At 28.4% G+C, this 23,960-nt stretch overlaps 1 protein-coding gene across 1 annotated transcript; it reads left to right on the top strand.

The window, feature by feature from the left end:
* Nucleotides 1–905: 905 nt before the first annotated feature.
* LOC107443819 (myeloid differentiation primary response protein MyD88) lies at nucleotides 906–23,392 on the top strand. Its single transcript, XM_016057820.3, has 7 exons — nucleotides 906–1,057; nucleotides 6,681–7,014; nucleotides 7,304–7,378; nucleotides 7,890–7,970; nucleotides 11,783–11,951; nucleotides 17,413–17,504; nucleotides 18,526–23,392. Exons 2-7 carry the CDS (start codon nucleotides 6,702–6,704, stop codon nucleotides 19,092–19,094), a joined length of 1,299 nt encoding a protein of 432 aa, XP_015913306.1. The 5' UTR covers nucleotides 906–1,057; nucleotides 6,681–6,701; the 3' UTR covers nucleotides 19,095–23,392.
* Nucleotides 23,393–23,960: the final 568 nt, after the last annotated feature.

The raw sequence follows: 23,960 nt of genomic DNA, 5'->3' as shown, positions 1-23,960 counted from the left end.
TGTGCGGTATTGGACCTCGTTAAACTGTGCTTCCGTAAAGTGCTCGACTTCGCCTGCAGGTCGTCTGACTACCGAAGCGGAGGTGCCTTCCCCTCCGCAGAGGATCAAAATTGTGATGGCTTGTCTTCGGATCATCCTCCGGGATGTTTCCCAGACCGTCGCCAATGGACGGTGTTTTCTACACTAGGGAACGCTGCAAGCTCGGGACTGCCTAAATTTCCGGGTTACTGTTTCAGTTGTATTTTAAAGGCATTTGGCATCATTGTGTTTTGAAATTCTTGCAAACAATGTATTTGATTACTTATTACTTATGTTTACAATGCTAACAATACTTGTGTTTACAATATCAAAAGTGTTAACACCAACGTAAGTTGGTGCACAGCTTGCAACACGAACAAACAGTAATAAACAAATTGAAAGAGGTTAAAATAAAGACTGCCAAAAAAGCGAGATATTCAAAATCTTGCAACCATGTCACTTTTTTTAATAATAAATAACAAAATCAAATTTTCACTCCAAACTCCCCAGAATTACATAATAACATTATTATCTTATGAAATACGGCAGATTTGAGCTCAGAAATTATCTAATTTATTTCTTTTATTGAAAACAAATATATCCGTTTGAAAACATCGCCTATCAGAATAACTTGTAGTAAGCGGCTGCAAATTTTTTAACCGGAACTAGAGTAGGTGCCGAGCTCGAGATTGTTATTGTTTACATTCCTATTGAAAACACCATCCATAGTCCATTGTGCAGCTCTAGTGCGATGTAAATTAACAACAATAGCGTTTCATTTATAACGCATTTGCTTAAAATTTTCATCTTTTGTGTTAGTAAAAATTTATCTTAAATTCAAAGTCATTTGGGCCAATTGAGATCTGGCAACAAGTCTAAATATCTATAGGTAACCGGAAGCAGTCCCTCCCGGAAGCATTAACCCTGTGCGCCTCTACAGTAAATAAAGTAACATCATCTTAAAAGGAAACCTTTATCTTTTAAAAAATTGAATACTTTCACTTTCTCTGTTTTGTTTAATTTTCCTAAACATTTCATGGTGAATATGATTTGTTTTATTATTATTCTTAGCTTCACCATATTTATTAATCTTTTCATTTTTATGTTATGATATCTTTTGCTTTGCTCTTCCTGTAAAGTAAATCAAAATTCATTTGTTCAAAAGTGTAATTTATTACTATCATTTTACCAATTTAATGCTCCTTGCTTTTTTTTCCTTCATGTAATGAAATTGAGATCTGGTGTTTGTAAGAGTAGAGAAATTTTTTAATCAATTTTTTATCTTGAGATGGATAAAAAGTTTACTTTATCTTCCTCTAAAATTTTCTTTTTAATAATAAATTATTCAAGTATTTTTATCGTAATGTTCGTGTATCATTCTGAATTATTTTCTAATTATCCTATATATTTCCTTTGATTAATGAAGTGTATAAATGTGTTACTTTTTTGACAACCACCATTATTTGTTCCAATTTTTCTTCCTGAGAGAAAACAAACTAATAGGGCTTTTTGAGTTATAAATTTCGGCTTTGAAATATTTTTTTTTATATATTTTACTATCATGTTACCTAATTGTTAAACAATTAGAATGTCTTATGTTATTTTAACTATGATTAAACAGTTTATAGCTATAGTGTCTCCATTTTTCCAATCTTTAAAAAAGTTTTACATTAGAAATTTAGGATTCTGCTTGTAATAGTGAAAAATCTAATAAGTTTTTTTTTGCTAAGAAATATTAATTGAGAACACAATATTTATATTGTATTGTCATATATTGCATTGCAAAATTTCATTTGTTTATCATTTTAAATGGTTATTTTTAAGTTGATATTATTTAAGAACATAAATTTTCAAATAAGTTTTCAGTCTTTTAATTAATATTAATTGTTTTTCCCATTGTACATATATATTATTTTCTTTTCATCCTAATGTAGTGTTTACTAATTTATGCTGTTTTATTTTGTGAATTTTTTCATAGCCAGCATTACATCACTTATTGTTTTCACCTTAAATTCTCATAGAAAATGATTGCTAAAAGTTTAAATCATATTAATTAATTAAATTTTTGTACAGGTAAATCATATTCATAATATTTTAATTAATTACTTTTTTAAACATTAATTTCCCTAGAAAAGCTCCATTTTTATTGAATAAGTCAGAAGCTTTGAATGAAAACATAGTATCTACCAACATTTTGAAGTCTAATTTTCAAGTGAACCATTAAATTGTGTTTTAAAACTAACTTACAGTTTTCCTTATTTGAATACTCTTGATAGGTTGTCAAAAATTAGAATAACGTCCATTACATTGATACTTTTAATTTAAACATTTAGTTATAGATAGTGCAATAGATATTTATGCTGAATCTATTTAAGCATTTGGAAGATAGACTATTGAATTGAAATTTATGGTGTATCTATTTGAATTAGCCGAGCTATAACCTAAATTGACTTTTCTTTGAAACAGATCCAATTTTATATGCTTGCGAATCTTTCAATTAATCATTAATTACTTTATCATAATATTTTCAATTTCATGATATAAACATATAATTTATTTTAAGAAATTTTTCATTAAAAATATTTTTGGTTAATATGATTTAATCTTATAAAAAGTATAAAAAAATGTCAACTTTTAAAATCTAGAAAATATTTACTCTTTATAGATCTTTATTTTTATAATTTGAGTAATTAGTTTAATTAATAAGTTGAAGGAATAATTATTAATATTTGCAGTTTATTTATTTTAAAATTTTAGTTCTGTAATTAAAAGTTTTATATGTGACATAGATCATTTTGCATGTTTATTTAAAAATTGATGTTATTTTAAAATGAATTAAAACATTACTTTTAATAAAATAATAAGCATACATATAAAAAATTTATTACTTATAGTAAGTATCATTTTATCAAAAATTTTTTGCAAATTATTTCGGATTTGAGTGTATCTGTGTGAAATTTTCATTAAGTGTTAAAAATATAAGTTAGTATATTTCACTGCTCTCAGAAGAATGCTTTTAATATACTTATTTAAATGCTTTATCCTTTAGAAATCTTTAAGCAACTCAAGTGTAGCAATTTCAGTAAACTATCTATAACTTAAACAACCTTCTAATTCTAATTATATGTTGTTGTTTTTTTAATTTTAAAATTTTCATTTTTGTGACAAATTATTAGTTTATATTGAGTTATCAGGGTTCCCACGGTCCTTGAGAGTCCTTGAATTTTTTTGTTGCTAAATTCAGGTCCTTGAAAGTGCTTGAAAAACGTCTTAGGTCCTTGAAAAACTTGATAGGTCCTTGAATTTGTCCAATACTGCCGGCGGCCCTTTTTATAAAACACCCGCGGATCTTTCTGTTTCGTTCCCGAGTTCTCTCACGTGGTTTTTAATGCCACCGTTTCTAACCCTGCTTAGCGTCTTGGTTTCTGCCAAGCGCGCGGAGCACAGCAGACAATCAATGCGTTCGGGGCGAGACTCCACTTCATCTTCTGTCGCATATGCTTAGATCTTCTTTTTTCTTATCGAAACTGGAATACTCTCGAATTTCGTAACAATATGTACCTTGTAGTTTTCAATAAATTTGCCGTTTTACCATCCGCACTTGTCCTTACGTTTGCGTCATTTCAAAACTTTATTGTAAAGCGTATTCGCAAAGGCACGGCTTCGTATTTGTGTTATGTAGTTTAGACTAGTTATGCCTGGGAAGTGCTATTTTAATCCCCAATGGATGGATAATCAAGCTTATAAAGAATGGATTTTATCGATGCCCGAAAAGAAGTTCAGAGCCAAGTGCCGATTATGCATGAAGGAGATCGATATCGCGAAAATGGAAGAATCTGCTCTGAAATCACACATGAAAGAAAGGTAAAACAAAAAAGCAGTCTCATGCCCTGAGTTCTCTTTTTCCAAAGACATCAACATCTAATTCATCTGGTGTAAATACTCCTTCAACATCGTGTGCCCCATGTGAAACAGAAACTTTAGTGGCCGAGGTAACATTGTCTTCTTATCTGGTCAAAAGGAATGTGCTTGATGCTGAAATTCTCTGGAGTCTGAAGTGCATCACTAGTAATTATTCATGTAACTCCTGTGAAGGGATTAGTAAATTGTTCTCCAAAATGTTTGCTGATAGCTGTATAGCGAGACAATTTTTTTGTAGTGCCACAAAGTGAGCCTATTTGGGCTCCTTTGGATTGGCACTATACTTCAAAGGGATTCTTATAAATGAGCTGAAGAATGTTGATTGCTACACTGTACTCTTTGATGAGACGTTAAATCAGTCTCTACAATCTAAGCAGATGGACATTATGGTAAGGAATTGATAATAAAGTTTGCACTAAGTATCTTACCTCCCAATTTATGGGTCATGGAACTGCAGAAAATATTTTGTCCTCTTTTTACAAATGCATGGATGATGGTTAAAAGCTCTCTAAAATACTTCAATTATCCATGGATGGACCCTATGTCAATTGGAAATTCTATTAGAAGCTTCAGTGTGAATTAAAAGAGAAATATTCCCACCAGGTCATATTCATTGGCAGTTGTGGATTACACATAACGAATAATGCTTTTAAACATGGTGAAAATGGGATATGTTCCTTCTAATTTTTATTTTCAGAAAGAATTGTTGCTGCATAACATTTAGAGAAGGTTGTGTAAATTATGGATGAATAATTTCAGAAACGATGTTTAATAGAGGAGAGGAGGGGGTTATGGAATAGTCATGGAATATGGAATACCTAAGATTTAGCTCTGTCTTTCATGCAGCCTTCACATGGAAATACACAGGATTAAAGGATTTCACCATTAACACCTCATTACCATTAGTTATAGATTGTGCTGAAAATGATTTTGTGAATTAATATGTAAAACCAGTAGGGTTGTTTTTAAAAAAATATAAATTTTAGTCCATAATACATATACTCTCTTCTCTCTATATAGGCAAAGCATTTAGGTATTATATTTGAAATTAATTATTGCCACAACAAGCATTGTTGCTTCTAGTAAAATAGAAGAGAATAATTTTTAAAATTGGTCTTAGATTAAGGTCCTTGAAAATTTTGTTGAGGTCGTTGAAAAGTCCTTGAATTTCAATCTCATCATAGAGTGGGAACCCTGGTTATAAATTTAATTGATCTAGCATGTAAATTTAATTCATTTTGGAAGAGATGTGCTATCTGCCGCTTATATTTTTCCAGAATTTTTTTTCTCATCAACTTTGAAGCCAATGTTGTGCGGGTTGTACTGGTGTTTTTAATTTAATGTCTTTTCATAAGTTAAGTTTTCATTGATTAAGGGTTAGTTTAGTTTATCATATTTTATTAAATTGTTTGAGTTATTGAAATATGTAAGTGGATCTGATCTAACCAAATAATAAATTGTTTGTTCTCTCCAAATATTTTCTAAAATCAATATTTTGTTAATTATTTAAGGAAAACGGTGATCGTAGCTCTTGGGAACTTTTTTGGTAGATCGTGTCTACGCTTTGGTTGGCTAACCTTGATTTCTTCATTGAGCTAATACAGCAAATGAATTTTTTTTTAAAATAAAAAAGGTTAGTAGTTCTTTTGGTTGATAGTTTCGGGAGGATTTTAAAAGCGACATGGTAGCTCAAAAATTTCGTAAGTTTGTTACCTGTTGAAATAAAAAAATTATCGATGGTGACTAAAAATAGAATGTTTGATTCTATCTGAGAGGGAAACTATGCATGACGAGAAATTTTATACAGAATTTCTAGACAAATTTTTTCCTTAATGATTAGCTTTTGTAGTTTCATAAAAAAGCAGAACTTTTATTTTATTTTAATCATTTGTTAGTCATTGTCATATTGGCTAATATGTTTCTAAATAATTTGAGTAGTTATTTGCCAAAATAGTATATAATCAGTGTATGGGTAGTATTATATAATTGGAAAATTTCCCTTTTGCTAAATGGAATTCCTATTTTGACTGAATCATATATTAGGGCTTTCAACTATTCATACATATTATAATAAAGGGGCATCCAAAGAGACTTCAAAAAAATTTCTTGTTGTTGAAGTTATAAATAACATAGTTGATAGCTTTTCCTATTTTCTCAAAAAGATTTTACTTATATATTTTAAGTGTTAGCAAAATTTATACTTTGATGTCTTATTCAGTGTTTAATAAATTTGATTTAAAATGTTCTTGCTAATCATCATACCTAGTTAATTTTACTATATAAACTATCTAACAAACAATAAAGTGGTGCTTAAGAGATTTATGATGGCAGTTTAGAAATTAAGTATGATTTGTGTAGTATAAGATCTTCAAATAAGCATATTAATCTAGAGATCTTCAACCTTATGCAATCGGAGGGCACAACAATAAATCAGGAAATCGGGCGGGCCGTGCATGTGTAAGTAAGATAAAGAAATTCAATAGCAAGAGAAGAATAAGAAGTTTATCTTAGTATTATTAAGTATTGAATATTTTCTGTTTTGGAATTTTGTCCTCGGAAAGAATTAAACTAACAACTCTTTCAACTTTAATGTGTTTACGGTATAAAAAATATAACCTCTGTGTATAATGAATTTTAGCAATTAATTTCTAAAAAAAATTTTTTTTATAGGAAATTTACATGAATATATTATGAAATGAAAATTTTCAATAATAATTCTTCAATAATTTCTTATTTTACAGGTAAATGTCTAAAATTTTGGCATGGAAGTTTTAGATTTTAATGCTGTTCCAGCCAAAGCTCTTAAATGTTCAACTAGGCTGAAATTGGGAGAATTCCTTGATCCGAAACAAGAAATTCTATTTAAAAATGGTTTCGCTCGGGACTATCGTGGATTGGCAGATCAGATGGACTTTCAATATAATGAAGTACGAAATTTTGAAAGATATGATAGTCCAACTCTTAAAATAATAGATGCATGGTCTGTACTTCCTCATACAACCATGGGCCAGCTTATTCAATACCTTGAAAATATGGGTCGACATGATATTCTGCAAGACTTACAACCGAAATTAGGTATTTTTTTCACATACCTAAATATTTATTATAATATTTTATCAAAAAATGTTTATTATTGTAAATAAATTTACTTTTCTCATCATAAATTAGTTTATAAAATGTAATATTTTTTAAATTTAGTGGTAAAAATTGTACGTTCATGAATAGTATGTTAATGTTAATTATTAGATTGAAAAATAAATTTTTATAGATTTGAATTTGCATCACATTAGATGCAAGTTAGATTAAGCTTCTTTTTTTTTTAAAGTGATTGCTTTTTTTTAAAAATAAATTTTTATATTTTCAGAATTAGATGCTAAATCTTATATACAGAGATATATACAAGCCCAGAGTCAAGAAAGTCCACTTCAAGTAGATGAAAGTAAGCTGTGTTAAAAACAACTTATTTTGTAAAGCAGATACTTTAAAGTTTATATTTACTATAAAGCAGGATAGTAGTATATGAATTAAAATTTTGATTATAGTAAAAATCTTACATTACCCATATTTTGTATGGAAATAGCTTAAGTGTATGAATTGTTATATTCAATAATATTTTGGAATATTAACAGTGCTTTTTAGATAGATATTAAAATAGTTATTATTTAATAACTTAACAAAAAAAATATTTTTGGAAAAAGTTTTTTCAAAAGTAAAGCATCTTCGTTATCTGGAATTTAAATTTTAATTAAAAAAATTATATTATGTTTAAAATATAATTTTTGAATGACGTTTGTTACTTAAAGTTGTAGTTAGAAAAAAAAAATTTATGAATTTAGATTTTTTTGGATCTTTTAATATTTGTGAAAAAATAAAGTAAAGCTCATTAATCTTTGTATGTATATACATATTAAGTTCATTTTAATTTTCTTATCAATGCATTTACTTTTTAGTATCATCATGTCGTTCAGTATCATCTGATGTACGTTTGGATGATTCTGGGATTTTGACGAGAGAAGATGCATATACTGGAGGTATTTTTTTACTATTTCTGTTTTCAAAAGAAATTCTTTTTTTTCTTCCGTTTCCTTTGAGATGACCCTTAACATTTTTCTAACTGAAAATCTTATTTTAGTTTTCTAAATTGCAGATTTTTCCACTGAAAGATTTTTTTAAAAACATATTTTTCTCCTTTCCAGCATTCTGCTCCCGAGAAAAAAATTTAGCTGAAAATTATCTTCTGCACATTACATTCCTATTCAATATCATCCGATTTCATATCAACAGTAATTGAGGCAAAAAAAAAAAACTGCTACTCAAAGTTCAGAAAAACCTAGAATTTAAACACAAAGGGTTAAAGATCATAATAACCAATCATAATCAATCAAATCATAAAAACTAACCAAAAATTTATACCTGTTTTTTAAACATTATATTTTAATTTTTTTTTCAATACTGAAATAGATATAATTATATTATATGGAATAAATCTATTATGAATCCATTACTTCATAGTTTGATAAGATGGTAATTAAGTTCAAAATTTTTTATAATCTGATGTGATAAAACTTAATAATAATGTAGAGAATGATAAAATTTAACCCCACTTTGTGACGTATTAAATTCTATTAAATACAGTTTTCTGAAAGCATATCGAATCCCCCCCCCTCAAAAAAAAAAGTAATGTAAACTTTGAAATCAGGATATGTAGTTTTTATCAAAGTCTTATAAACTGTTCACTGCTTAAAATAAATCTTTAGGAAATTTGAATAAAGAGCAAAATTAAACTAAACTAACTGTTTAAGCTAAATGAGTTTATCGTTTTAATCTGATATGTAAAAATTTTCAGATTACAAGATTATTTTTTAGCATTTCCATCACTACGCCATTGTTTCCATTTTGAGCGTTTCCATCATTAATAAGCCTTAGCAATTTTTATTGAGAAACTTTTGGTGCCATTTAAATTTACTACAATTTTTATAAAATTTCATGAATTGAAATTTTTAAAAAAAATTAAAAACTGGTTATTAGGAAAGTAATTTGATTACAATTATCACACCCAGGATTTAGTTTTTAAATTCCTAAAAGTTAATAAGAACTCCTGTATGTCTAAATAACATCAAACAAAAAATATTAAAACAGCAGGACTTTCTTTTAACTGAGTTACTTGTATTTACAGCCTGCAAATATTACCTTAACAATGACATTCAAACACATTCAAATTGCCATTTTATAACTTAAGCCTAATGAATTATCTAACTCTCTTATATTTAATTCAATAATGAAAATTAATAATATAAATTATGCCAAGTTTCATATTTTTTGTTGGTATACTTCATATTTTGTTCAAATGATTCTAAAATTTCCAAAACTGAGATACCTTATCTGAATTTATCCTAATAGTTTTCGACGAGCAATGTTCTTATCCAGTCTAATTTGTCTTTTTCTTCAATTAAATGCTTAACTGGCAATTCCTAATACTTAGTATTGCCATTCTTTTTTTATTCACGTAACAAAGTCCCAAAAATATTGAAAACTCCAATCAATCTTAATTTTTAGATTTCTTTAACCTAAAATGTAATCTAAATGGATTAAATTATGTATCTTAATTCCTAAGGAAATTCCCTTTTCTGAAGCAATATTTCTTGTTCACTGAAGCAACTGTGTGGAAATATTAATTAGTGTGGAAGTTGATTACTATCAGTTGTATTTTTATATTTACTTTGAAGTCTATAAATAATCAATGTTTACATCATTAAATTCAATTGTAAAGTATTAAGAAACGTATATGTTTCTTTTTAAAAAAAAGAAAGAGAAGTCATAAATAAACCACATTGCATCATTTGTTTTACTTTTAGGAGTTTCCTCTTTCACTTCAAAAATAGCAATGTCAGCTAGAGTATTAATTTTTTTTTTAAATGTTCATTTCCACTGCAAATTAAAAAAACAAAATAAAAATAGAAAAATGATTACATTGCTTATGTTATTGATAAATGCTATCTTAAATAGTTTTAAAAGCTCATAAACACAAGTGATTAGTCATAAAAGATTTTTTTTATAATATTTATGTCAGAATCATGATTCATTTGGTTATAAGAACAGAAAATAAATTTTTGATTACTCATATTTCTCTTAGATAAGAAAGTATTAAAGTTTCCCTTTGTGTTATAAATAGTAGTTGAGGCATCAGTCTCATATTTATGATGGCTTGATTATTTTTAAAACTAATGTATTAGATTTATTGCTGTTATGTGTTCCTGCAGCTACTGCTAATGATTTTATGAAAAAAATTTGAATTTGTTTGGTGTCATTCTTTTTTCTCTACCTTATTACATTGTAGCATGATTTAGCTTAATATATTGGTAAATGTTTATGCTCATGTTATGGCATAATTATTTCCCAGTGATTCATCCAAAAAATATAAAAAAATTGATGCAATTAAAATGAAAACCTTGTTTTTTAAATTTAGAAAGTTGACTCTTTTTTTTAAATTTTTTGTTTTGTTTCTAATAGTAGTGTGGGGAGAGTAGTTACAGACCATGTCAACCGTCATCTATGAAAAGGTACCCCCAACATAGAGTCCAGTTAACATGTCTTATATACTAGTGAATTGTAGCTGTAATTTTGTAGTGGTAGATACGCTACAGTAGTATTATGCCCATTAGCTCAGTAGTATTAATAATACCCCTGCAGCACGAGGGGTTTGGAGATTTGAGGGCACTCTCGCCAGAAAAAATGACACGGGTTTAAAATAAAAATATTTTATATTTTCTGAAATATTTTTAGCTTACTTTATAAATAGTAATAATACTTAACTGAACTGTGAATATAATGACTATAAGATAGTGAAAGATTTTGAGATATTTTAATTTCGATGTGGTAAGTGTATACAGTGTTGCAATTAATTGCCTAAATTCTATCGTTTCATGGCTGTTTTATATTTCTTAAATAAAATAATGATTATAAATATATCCTCATCACCACATTGTTTTTGTGTCATATTATAATATTAAACTTTTTATGTTAAGTCTAAGACTGGGACGCACTTTTATAAATCTTGCAGTTGAGCGCATCTAAGTGTATGTTAGCCTTTCAATTAGCCGCATTATTCACATTTCTTAGATCATTTTTCTTGCTTACCTGATTTCCCTTTGCAGTTTATCTTATTTTCTTCTCAATCTTTGATTTTGCTGCCCAATACCTTTATCTTTCTATTGTTTTAACAAATCCTTTATTTCAATTTTTATCTGCACTTTGTTGTCAGCTTCCATAAAACAATTACCTTTCCCTATCAGATGAGGTTTTAAGCCTAAAAGATCCTTAATTTTTGTTTCTTTTATGCACTCTTCTGAAATGTAAATTCTTAGCAAATTTTTTTCAAATTTTATTTAAGTCTACTGTATGATATACTGAAACCTTTCGATGCTATTTTGTTTTAGTTTCTTTTAAAATTTCAAAATTTTAATAAATTTAAACAAGGAAAAAAGGGATCCAACTTCAAATCTCAGCATTTGCTTTCTCGTGATATTTTCATTAAAAATATCTGTCTTGTTATCCAATATTCGTTAACTAATATTTATAGATTCATCCGAATTTTGTGATTTATATCCCAAAACCACTATAAATTTCATCCTGTCACTGATCGATGAAATAATCCTTTGTTAATGTAGGTTAAAGTGGTTTGTTAGATTATTGTAGGTTTAATTGATTATTCATAAATCATCATCTTTGTGTATTTTGTATAATCATGGTCATTTTTTTTGTAAGTTCTTTTTTTTCTAAGATGAGTTGTAAGTTATTTTTATAAGATGACTCAAGTTACTAACTAAATTACATCTTTTTTTAGAGGTCACTGTATATGATGCCTTTGTTTGTTATGCTGATGAAGATATTGAATTTGTTAGGGAGTTGGCAAGATTTTTAGAAGCTGTAGGTTTCAAGCTTTATATTCGAGAGCGAGATATGTTAGCAGGACAATCAGAATATGAAACAAGCTTGCAGCTAATTCATGAGAGGTATTTTATTTATGTGTTATTTTTTTAATGTTAAAATGCTGGTTTATAATGTGTTTTGCACCTTTAAATTGCTACTCCTACTAGCATTGAACTTTTTATATCCGGTTCAAATGTGAATATTATGATTCTAAAAGCAAGTTTTTTTTAAATATTTTTTTATGCCATGAAAATTTTCTGTATCTCCTAAAAAAATTTATGTAGATGTATATGCTTTATGCATTGTGTTTGCTTAGAAAATGCACTGACAGTGGGTTAAAATATGCATTTTAGTATTATGGTTTGTTATAGAGAAACACAAGGCTGTTTTTTTTTGTCATTGGAAATATATAAAAAAAGAGGGAAGGATAACATGACATTTATCAATTTGATACTAAGCAAGTATTTTTGTACTTACAAACATAACTTGAATTTACTTTGTATATATAAGCAGGAGTTCATGGAGCATAAGAGGAAATAAAGACAATAGTTTAATAATCAAACTTAGCATTTAATAGATAAAAGGAAATAAGTTTAACAGCGATATCATGACCAGTGAGAGCTGCCTACTCGCAGGGTTGCCAGATCAAATATGAATGCAAAATTATATTGTTCTATAGAAAGGAGTTAGAGTTAATTATAAATTCAGGACTTTTTCCGCCTAGACTTTATGGCTTCGTGGATATCGGGGCTTCCCTTTCTAAAGAGGCTGGCGCCTTTCAATGAGGAAGTAGATGATGCAATTCTTCCAAGTATTACATTCTGACACTGAGACTCTACATATATATTTATTTTGGCATATTGAATGGATAATTTTTTTGACTGAAAATGAAAACTGGGAAATCATTAAGTTGAGCAAATTGGCATTTGTTTTTCTCTTAAAAAAAGCACTTATATTATCTGCCGCAGTTTTGTGTGTGTACATTGTAATGTTGTTTGCACATTATCTCTCTGAAAGGAAACTCTGCCTTTGATTAAAAGGCACACTGCAACTAGGAAATGTTCTTACTTACCATGTTAGTAGAATTCTCTGCACCAATCTGCAGAACTCTACTAATCCTTAGCACCATCTTTATTAATCAAAATTTGTTGACCCAATAGGATTGAATCGAAGGTTAATTGTGTACAAATTAGGTAATCTACTTAGAAATTTTGTCTTGATTGTCAGATTTCAGAAGAGGGAATTACAAATGATTCCTAATGGTTATCAAAGAATAGAAAGAAAAACCTTTACTTTTTCACTTGATTTTTTTCTATCCGTCAATTTCATTTACTTTAAAAAAGAAAAGAGACAGTCATTGTTTTTATTGTTTGGCAGGTTTTTATTGTTTGTTTTCTTTTTGAAATCTGAAAAAAGAAAAATAATCAGCAAGTCGTGTGACTATCTGCAGGCTCTTCAGCTGTGCTGGAGTTTTTCTGCTTCTGGGTTGGGGACTGAATGTTTGTAACATTTATTCACAATTATAGATAAATAGGGTAAAGTGGATACACTGGGTAAAGTGGGTATATGTTAAGAAAACATCTATTTTCTCCTTTTAAGTTGAGATAATTTATTTGATATTTTTAGACATTAGCTGAAATTGCAGGCTAACATTTTTATTTAAATTTTGTAAACTGATAAACTGATTTAGAAACTATCTGTTTAGGATCAACTTATAAAGTATGTTAGTTTAAGCTGTTGATGAACGTTCTTTGAATCAGTGGCGTAGTGAGGGGTGGGCAAGGGGGGTCATCATGCCCCGGGCGCTACTCACAAAGGGGCGCCAAATGGTCCGCAAAACAAAAAATTGCTGGATAATTTTTATTTTTATTATAATTGGTTTCTGGAAAACATATTTTAATTTTAGTGCCAGTGTAATATAATTAATGTTAATTCATAAATAAAAAGGAACACTAATAGTCTAATTCAAAGTGTAATAATATATTCATAATAGAAATGGCACGTCTTGTCTACTGGCAGGGCTGACTCGACCTGTGTCCGACAGCACTTCCTTATGGCATCAACGCTGTGTGGTTACAGAAATTATCTCCTTTCTTGATTTGTCTGATGAAACAATATGTTATAAAAAATATTTGAAGTTTACAAAGTACAAACATTCTTTCTTTCAGAACAATATTTATTTTTATTTCCATAAACGCAATGTAGCTTACGCTTGTTAAAACGATAACAATAACACTCTAATGTACTTATATGTACAGTGAAAAAAGTAGCCGGAAAATAACAACTAAAGGATCGAAAGGAGACACACTACAAATACAGCGTTTTGCCGTTTCTAGGAAAGGACGCAAACGCCGTATTTGTTGTGTGCCTGAGAAATATCTATATTAAAAAAATAAATGATTCCTTATTTGTTACCTTCCGGATACTTTTTTCCATGACTGTACGTATCTTTGATACTTACGACAGGTTGTGGAAGTCTGCAACAAATTAGGGAAATACTCGAAATATTAACGTTTAAGTTATTTCGCGCATTCAAGGCATTCTTGGTAAGTAATGAAACAAATAATGAAGTCATGTTAAAAAACTAGCACTTCAAGTTGGTACAAAAGTTGGAAACCTATTATCTTTACTTAAACTTGTAGCTCAGTTTGATCCGCTACTAGCAAATCATCTTTAACATGCCACAGAAACTCCAAAAACTGTCTCATATTTGTCAACACAGATCCAAAATGAATTCATTCATCTTCTGGCATCTACAGTTCGAAATCAACTAATAAACGATATCAAAAGAAATAAATATTATGGACTTTAGTTTGATTCAACTCCTGATATCTCTCATCGAGAACAAATGTCCCAAGTCGTTAGGTATGTAGATGTTGATTTTATGAATAAAAAACTTTCCATCAAAAAATCTTTTTTTTTTTGGGGGGGGGGTATTGAAATACATGTTAAAAATGCAGCCTCGATCAAAAATACAATTATAGAATAATTAATTCCGATGAAATTTCTTTAACAAACTGCAGACCACAGAAAACATACATCTGTTTTTCTCACGTTCAACGTTACAATGGGAATTATTAAAAAATGCTTTAACAAAAACTGCAAAATGCAAGCTGTTAGCGTTATCATCAATGGGCTAAAGAATATAGTAGAACTATTTGAAAAATTAGCAGAGGACACTACCACTACAAGTGACACCAGAAGTGAAGCTACAATTCTGTTTCAAAATATACTAACTTTTAGTTTCATAACTTTAGTTCATTTCTAATATGAAATCTTAAGGAGGATTGATCGTGTGCAGCTCAGATTACAAGATCCTAGAATGAATTTTAGAGAAGGGTTCAATGATCTTGAATCATTAGCGACTGAACTACCCGAAATTCGAGACAAGCTCTGTGAAGAGGCAATAGAAAAAGCGAAGTCTCTTTGTGAAAAATGGGATATTGATGCAACAATACGTGTAAGAAGACGCCGCAAAATGCTCGCAGAATTGGCTAAAGATGTTGTTTTTTCCACAGAAAGTGAAATTTCTCGCTTTACGAAAAGCGTTCTTGATCGCCTGCAACAAGAAATATGTACCTACACGATTAAGTGACCTTAATTTCAAATTTGGATTTCTACTAGACATTGAAAATTTATTAAACGAGGATAATGTTGATAACGACCTTGAAAAAAAATTGCAAAAATTTGGGCGAATTTTATAATACAGATTTCAATGGAATAGAACTTTTTATCGAAATATGTGACTGTAAAATGTTACTCCGCAGTAGAAAATAAATTGAACCTAAAACTCCGTACTTTTATAATCTCGTATGGAGAAGATGTTTTTCCAAATCTGAGAGTGGTACTTCTGACTATCTCAGTATCAACTGCTAGCTGCGAACGTTCATTCAACAAATTAAAATTAATTTTGACATATCTACGATCTACGAAGGAACAAGATCGTTTAAGTGACCTAACATTAAGTGTGGAAAGAAACAAATTTGTAATTATCAACTTTGATGATATTATTGATAAATTTGCTTCATCAAAAGCAAGGAAAATTTATACATAGTAATTAGTTTTATTAATGTATTATAATCATATTATTAAATATATGTATCTCCTTAGAGATAATAAATATTTACTTTTTTATTGTTTTAAAACTGCGTGTTTTTAAAATATTATGTAAAATAAATAATAGGTATCTTTTGAACTAATTCTAGATGATCATATACAATTCAGAATCTAGTCTTGTTTTCTCAACTGCATTTTTTGTCTCAAATTTAAAGTCTAGCTTGAGCCTATGACTTTATTTACTTTACATTATTTATTTAATAATTTGGGAGCATATTTTACATATACTACTATATGGTTTTCGAATGGGGGGCGCTAAAATGGTATTGTGCCCCGGGCGCGAGTTAAGCTCGCTACGCCACTGCTTTGAATGTCATTAAAAACTGTCAAAAACTATTAATTTTTTTTCAGATTGGTAGAGGAACATCTAAAGAACAGATCCTTTTAGAAATTTAAGAATAAATTTCAAAATTTTATTTGTTATGAATTGTTTTCTGAGGTGAGGTAAAGTGGGTATATGGTTAGGCTTAGCTAAATGTTCTATGATAGGGATTTTTTTTTACTTCTGTGTTATCTTTAATACGTATCTATTGTCTATATTTTATAATGAAAAAGCTAAAAAGTAATTTATTTGTTTATTATAACCCTACATAGTAATTTTAACACTGAAAACGAAATTCCTTTTAAATTTTATTTTTTAAAGAAAAGAATTATAGGGGCAATAACAATCTAACAAACATATTGTACAATTGAAAGCAAAATAGCATAATGGTACAACTTAATGGGCATATTTAAAGACACAGATGAGTCTGTACGCAAGTTTCTACCTTCATATGACAGTTTTTTCATGGAAAACAAAATTTACTTAAAGTGTCTAAATTCAATAAAAATACATGTCTGCTATAAAGTAATAAAAACACTATTAATTACTACTATAAATATTATTTTAGCATTCTCATTTATATTTCAAATTAACCAAAAACTATTACACTTTTCTTGCTTTTTGATGAAGTTGTGTAGAGTTCAGCAAAATATACTACAAACGAAGTGAAACCTAATTTTGATAGCCATTAACATTAACTCTTTAACTCAATAATATGAAGAAAAAAAATATATATTTTTTAGCATTTTTTTAAAAATATAATCATGATACATTTATTTAGGAACATTTTTATTTCTAAAACAATATTTGCATACGTTTTCTAGTGGGGTAAAGTGCAGATATCAAACCATGTTTTTTTTTAATGCATTACCGTAAGAAAGCAATTAAACTAAATCGATAAGTTATGCCTCATATTTAGTCTATATAAATCTAATGTTTAAAGGCGTCAGAATTTTCGATAAAATAACTTTATTGGTTTGGTTTTTGAGCTTTCTTCAAAAATAAAAAAAGGTTGATTTTATATTCACTTTATTCCACCAGACCATATTTAACATCTTTTGAATGTATTTGAAACTTAATAATACAGTATTTTCTCAATTTTACAGGTGTAAGCGTGTGTTGATCATTTTATCACCTGATTTCTTAAGATGTCCTGCTTATGAAGCCCAAGCCAGTTTTGCTGCAGGTTTAGGAATCGGTAGGTACACATATTTATTTTAATTCAAAAAAATATCTTTTGCAGGGGACAAGCAGTGTTATCGAAAAGGTGACTAATTTCATCCCTCTATTAATTTTTGAGGAGTGAAATTTAAATTGAGTTAATTTTAATTATATTATATTAGGTTGTGAAATATGAATTGATGGATTTTTTAATGTATATTTAAATCAGCATAGCTTTTTTAGAAACTATTTTATTGATCAAAGTAAAAACCATCACAATTAACACATTTTTGCCAATGCATTACTAGTTTTTGGATGCCACTTTCATAAAAATTTGGCTCTCTGATATCAATAAAAGATTTAAAGTCATTTTTAATATGGTCTAGATTGGTAAACTTTTTATCACGGAGAAAGTTCTCCAAATGTTTAAAAAAGTGATAGTCAGTTGAAAATAGGTGAACCGGTGGATGTGTTCAGAAAACTTGTTTGCAACAATCAATGAAGCATGTAGTCGTCCATTATCATGAAGAAAACTGGGTCCTTTTGGGTTGACCAGTGGTGGCTGCATATGACATAATGTTTGATGCACAACTTCAATTTCTGCACTATACTTCTCTACTGTTATTGCTTCACCAGTTAGGGTATAGCTAGGCCTTAGATGTTGGTTTTTGTATTTTCATCTGCATCAAACCATTGCATTGAATGATACCTATTGTCATATAGGATCCATTTTTCATTAGAGGGGATAATTCTGTTCAAAAATGGTTTTCTTTTATCTCTTTAAGCAAAGAACTGCAGATTTCAGAATAATTTTTTTCTTTCTTTTTGTTCAGTTTGTATGGAACCTATATATCCAATTTTTTAACTTTTCCTATGGTTGAGAGTTGGTGTGATATCGTTGATGTCAAGTTCGATTCTGTCGGCTATTACAAAACAAAGAATTTTACTTAACTCTTAAACTATCTTCCTTTCAAATATCTTTTATCCCCTTATGCTTTTTAAATATATTTTTATAAATATAAATTTCTCTGCTTTAAAATTATGTTAATATTTTTCAGATGAAAAGTGCCGCAAATTGATTCCCATTGTACACAAGCCATGCGACATTCCCATGATGCTCAAGTTTATATCGAAAATTGATTTCACAAAACCAGGCTGTGTGGTAGAATGGATATGGGACAAAGTCATATCATCTCTTCGAGATGGCCATGGTCCATCTTCATCATTTGTATCGACTGAGAGGCGATATCCTGCAGTGTTACCGCAGTCATTCCAACAGATTCAACCAGGATCACCTGATCCAGCTTATCCATCAATTACTTATCCACCCTCAACCAGTTCAATCATCAATACTAGTTGCAGCATCTCTCCTCCCCAAATGATATTTCAAGAGGAATCACTGTCTGACTCGGCTGTAAATTTGAATAGAGTTGCTTCGAAGCAGAAAAGCAAATTGGAAAATTTCAGATTTTGGAAACTACCTAAAAAAAATACGAATGATTGTTCTACTTCTTCATCGAATGTGACGAGTGGTTTTCACAGCCAAATGTCTGACGAGGGTAGTGAACCAAGTCGATGGGCGCAGCCCTTTTCAGCTACTTGGGACCGAATGAATCAGGGCACATAACTGTTCAACTAACTACAACTTTTGTACTTAATTTTTTAAATGGCTTAAAAGTTCAAAATTAAAACTAAATATACATGTATATTAATTTTTTTTTATTGATATGCATACAAAGTGTTCTGTAAACGTTATCCTTAACTTCTATTTTTAGAACCTTAGGCTGTGCATCTGTATTTAAGTGAGGAAAAAAAAGCAAAATTTAACAGAATGTAAGAGTGCAGTTTGAAAAAGGCAGTGTTGAAATAAATTTGTTTGATTTCAAGAAAAAAAACACAAAGGAGTTGAAAGGTGATATTTAGAAGGTGCTCTAAATATTTTTAAGACAATCAAATAAGTTTTGATGTTTTTCATCCCACTTTCTTCACTAGTAATTTAAAATGGATTTTAATTGCATTTTGTTTAAATATTTATTTTGTGTTCACTAATATACATACATTAGTGACAAGGATCATAAAAATATATATATTAAGGGCTGCCTTTACAGAATAATTTAAATAAAAATATATATTAATGCCACATGCATAATTGAAATCAACATTCCTCAATATTTATTGTTTATACCTAAAAGTAAATGATTATTTTATTAGTAAGTAAGGAAAGGATTCATATATTTTTTTATCGTAATATTTTGTGCGTGAAGAATATTGTGAAACAAAAATATCTTATAAATGGAGTATCTTAGCTTTTAGTTTCTTAATAAGTAAACTTATAACTTTTTTAAGAAACAAAAATGTCCATATAAAAATATATATGTGTCATTTTTATTTTCCTGTATCTAAGCCTTACAGTTGTTATTTATCCTTTTTATTTAGTGTCCCAGAGTTTAATACATTTTACTTTAGTAACCCATTAAAAGTTTGGTTTTGCAAGTAAACGTATGTTCATAAATTCTTTAATTTTTTATTTTGCAAGAATATTTAAGAATTTTTATTTCTCCAAATTATGATAATTTAATTCATAATTATAACATTTGTTTAATTTGTAATAATTATTTTTAAAAAGATTTAAATGACACTCAAAATATTTTTTAAATGCTTGTTCTTTAATAGCTGCATATTTTGAAAATAGTTGTTGGAAATGTGCAATTGAATTGAATCACAGTTTCTAATATCAAATTATGTGTATCTTTTTTAAAAATTTTAATTAGTGACGAAGCTTATTTTAAAAATAATGTGATCTTCAACATTTTGTGATATATTGTAGTTTTTTAATTTCATACAATGTACAAGTAGTGCCTTAGTGAAACTGAAAGCGTGTCATCTAGTATAAATATACTTTTTATGACTCTCCTATTGTTAAATTTTTTTCTTTGAAAAAATGTTCAGGAAGAAAATTTTATTTCGAATAAATTTAATTTTACAAAAATATTTTTATGAGGGCATTATAAAACTTATTTTATTTCTTTCAATTTTATGAATGTTTTAACTTATATGTTTATATAATAAAAAAAATATTTGTTATGTTTTTGTTATTATAATTATGAAAAAAAAAACTTGTTTAACTTATATATACTCGTAATTTGTCAAATTTTAAAGTATTTTGCTATGAAATATTTTAATGTAAAATGAGTATAATTCTCTATATGTATTATTATTTTAATGTTTGGTTTTTTTTAGCAAAATTTTATAATTCAATGAGCAAATATGCATTTACAAAATAATTTTATTCTGACATGTTTTTAATAACAAAACAAATTATAATTATACAATATTTAACAAAATTGTTATAAATCTGTTTGTTTAGAAATCATTTTTAATCTAAATTAATATTTTGTATGATGTTAATTCAAAGTTATTTAACTTGAAAACTCCAAGTTAACTAGACAACTAAAAGTTAGTTGTCTCGTTTCCTTGCAAATGAAATTTAGTTTCAAAATCAGAAATTCAATATTTTTGATGACCCCTTAGTACCCCTCTTGTCAAACAGTTTCTGAATCGGATTAAGATATGGTGATTGTAGGGTAGAGGCTTTGACATTACTTGTAGAATTTTTTGCAACTCTTTTGATTTCAAATAATTGACACACACTTTAGATATATGTTAAAGGCCATTATGCTTTGAAAAAATAATAATCATTTTCCAATATATTTTTTTCAGATGAAAGTGCATGAGGAATTAAGGTGTTATGGTTCATATTTTTGTACATTGTTGAGTTTATTTGCACAAAATCACCAATTCTTCCACTTCTCAAAACATTCCTGGCCATAACATTACCTTCTTCATGTTTTATACTCTGTCATAAATAACTTTTCAACATTCTTTCTCCAATATTTTTTAAGAATATATAATCGATGTTTTCTTCTGAACAACAAATTTGAATTTATTGGTTTAAAAACACTTTTTTCCATTGATATTTTTGAGCCCACCCTAGACATTTCCCTTTATTTTTGTGTGTCAAGAAAGATTTTGGGCAAGATAATCTATCACTTAAATCTGCTTTAGTTGTCACCCGTGTTTCATATCAACTAAAACTGAAATTTATCTAATTTCATTTATTTCTTCCTTAATTATAGTTTCTGAAAGTTTTTTTTCACTTGCTCATTAAGATTATTTTAAATTTTTCTTATGCATTCCATTTATCATTTGGCTCCTCTTATACAAGCAAGCATATATCATCTATGCAACACTATTCATATATGCTTGGATTTTTCAATAAAGCAATTTTTGGATGAAAACTTTCCTGCAATAAAATTTGTAATTTTCCATCTAATTCAGTTGATTATTCTCAACATTTCTTAAATTTGTGAATATTTCATATTCTTAACTGCAATAAGTAAGATAAAGTTTTTAATTATAATGTGCAAAAGGCAAATTAATGTTGAGTAAATATACAACAATATTAATAAAATATATTTAGTATCTATACCAAAATTTCACCTGAAAAATTAATTAATAGAAATGTTTTTGGTATGAAATTTGTTACAACTATACCCATAAACTTTCAACTTGCACTTGTTAGGACATATGTTTATGTTTCAAGCAATATTAGGTATTGTACCTTTCAAATTAAAATTTTGGATAATACAACTTGTTTATATTCATGTAAAAGACTTATAAAATCAGAACTTCGAAACTTTAGATATAATTTAGAATATTTGTGCAGATGTACATCGAAATGACTTTGCATGCATGTTTGATGCTCTGTCGCCAAGGGAAATAATAAAAAAAAGCCACAGTTTAAGAGCCTTACACTTGAAGCAAAATGATGATTTTAAAATATATATATCATCTTGCAGTGAAGAATTATCTGAGCTTTAGAATGGACAAATAGTTTGAAAGTTATTAAACTTTTTTAAAAACTGCCAATTTGGCGACATTTTCCACCTAGATGAACATTATCAAATACTCTGTCTTATTTTCAGTTCGTGCAAATTTTATGAGCCCAGATAATGCAGCCTTGGAGTAAGTTTCTAATTATTAAAAAAATTGACCATAAACGGTTTTTATTTCTGCAAAACAGGTTTTTCTACTTATTGACGTTTTGCCCTATTTTCTGAATAAGCATATACAGTGCTGACATTGGATAGACTAAACTTGTCCTAATTTAGTCATGAGTAACTGTTGTAAGCTCACAGCAGTTATAAAAATTGCATATTATTCGTAAAAAAAAAGGTATTTCACAAGACTACGAAGTCTTCAAAAAACAATCTTAAAAGTAGAATTTTGATTTCAATAGTCGAAACAATTTTTGTGTTCCAGAAATATGACACTCTGTTTAAAAATAACTAGTTTAGTGACAATAACTATTTAATACTATTAAAGTGACTTTCTGTCGTATATTTCAATAAGTCATATTGTTGGTTGTTAGACTTCATAATATTTTTATAAATATGCTCTTGTATTTAAAGAGTATAAAAATACTTAAAGATTTTTTTATTTTGCATTTAACAAACATTTATTTTTTTGTAAAGCATGCATTTTATTCTTTCTGTAAAACATGCATTTTTGTGCAATATATAAATAAGCTATTGCTGATAAAACATGCAAAATGAAGATGTTTAAAAATATTTCTGGTATTAATTAAATCTTTTTATTTTTGTTTCTGGTAGTTTAGTGCCTGCTTATTATTGTAACAGCTTATGCTTATTTGGTGTACTGTATTATTTGAGTTGAAAGTATTTTGAGTTACCATACATTTATGAAAATGTATTGTATTTCTTTTTTTGGCTTTAATATATTTTCAAACAAAGAAAGTGCCTTATTGTTGAATGTAAGTTTTTGATATATTTCTATTCAATTATTATTTATTGTTTATTGAAAAAATTGTTATCTCTTTGATAATAAAAGTTTATTGTAACCTGAGTTTTTTTCCCCGTTCAACTCAGTTTTTGACTACATTTTGTAATAGTATATCACACTTAGTCATTACATATTTTCGAAAATGTTTTCAAATTTTAAGCATTTTCCTGTTAACCAGTGAAAACTTATTTTCCATTTATGATTTCTTTATATAGTTTGTATTATACTATGGTTTTATTTGACAATAATTTAAAATTGGAGAGGTTTTGTAGGATTTTTAAGTAACACACTCTTAAAAATTATTTAAAATTGGGGGGGGGGGCGTAATAATTAGAGAAAAAAAAATTCTCGGACATACTTGTAAGTTTTTAAGTTGAATGTGCAGTTGGAGTAATATTTGTATACTTCAAATATTTAATACCGATCCGCGATGACTCAGGGGATGGAGCGTTCGCCTTCTAATGAAGTATACCGGGTTCGAATCCCAGTCTATACGAATTCTGCATCCGTCTTGCACCGACTACATTGCTGATGTGAAATATCCTCAGTGGTAGACGGATCATGGGTTAGAGTCCCTTTGCCGTCAGGCTAACCGTGGGAGGTTCTCGTGGTCTTCCTCTCCATGTAATGC

Source organism: Parasteatoda tepidariorum, chromosome 1 (assembly GCF_043381705.1).
Source record: "Parasteatoda tepidariorum isolate YZ-2023 chromosome 1, CAS_Ptep_4.0, whole genome shotgun sequence".
Classification (NCBI taxonomy): Eukaryota; Metazoa; Arthropoda; class Arachnida; order Araneae; family Theridiidae; genus Parasteatoda; species Parasteatoda tepidariorum.
This window is presented reverse-complemented; position numbering and strand designations above follow the sequence as displayed.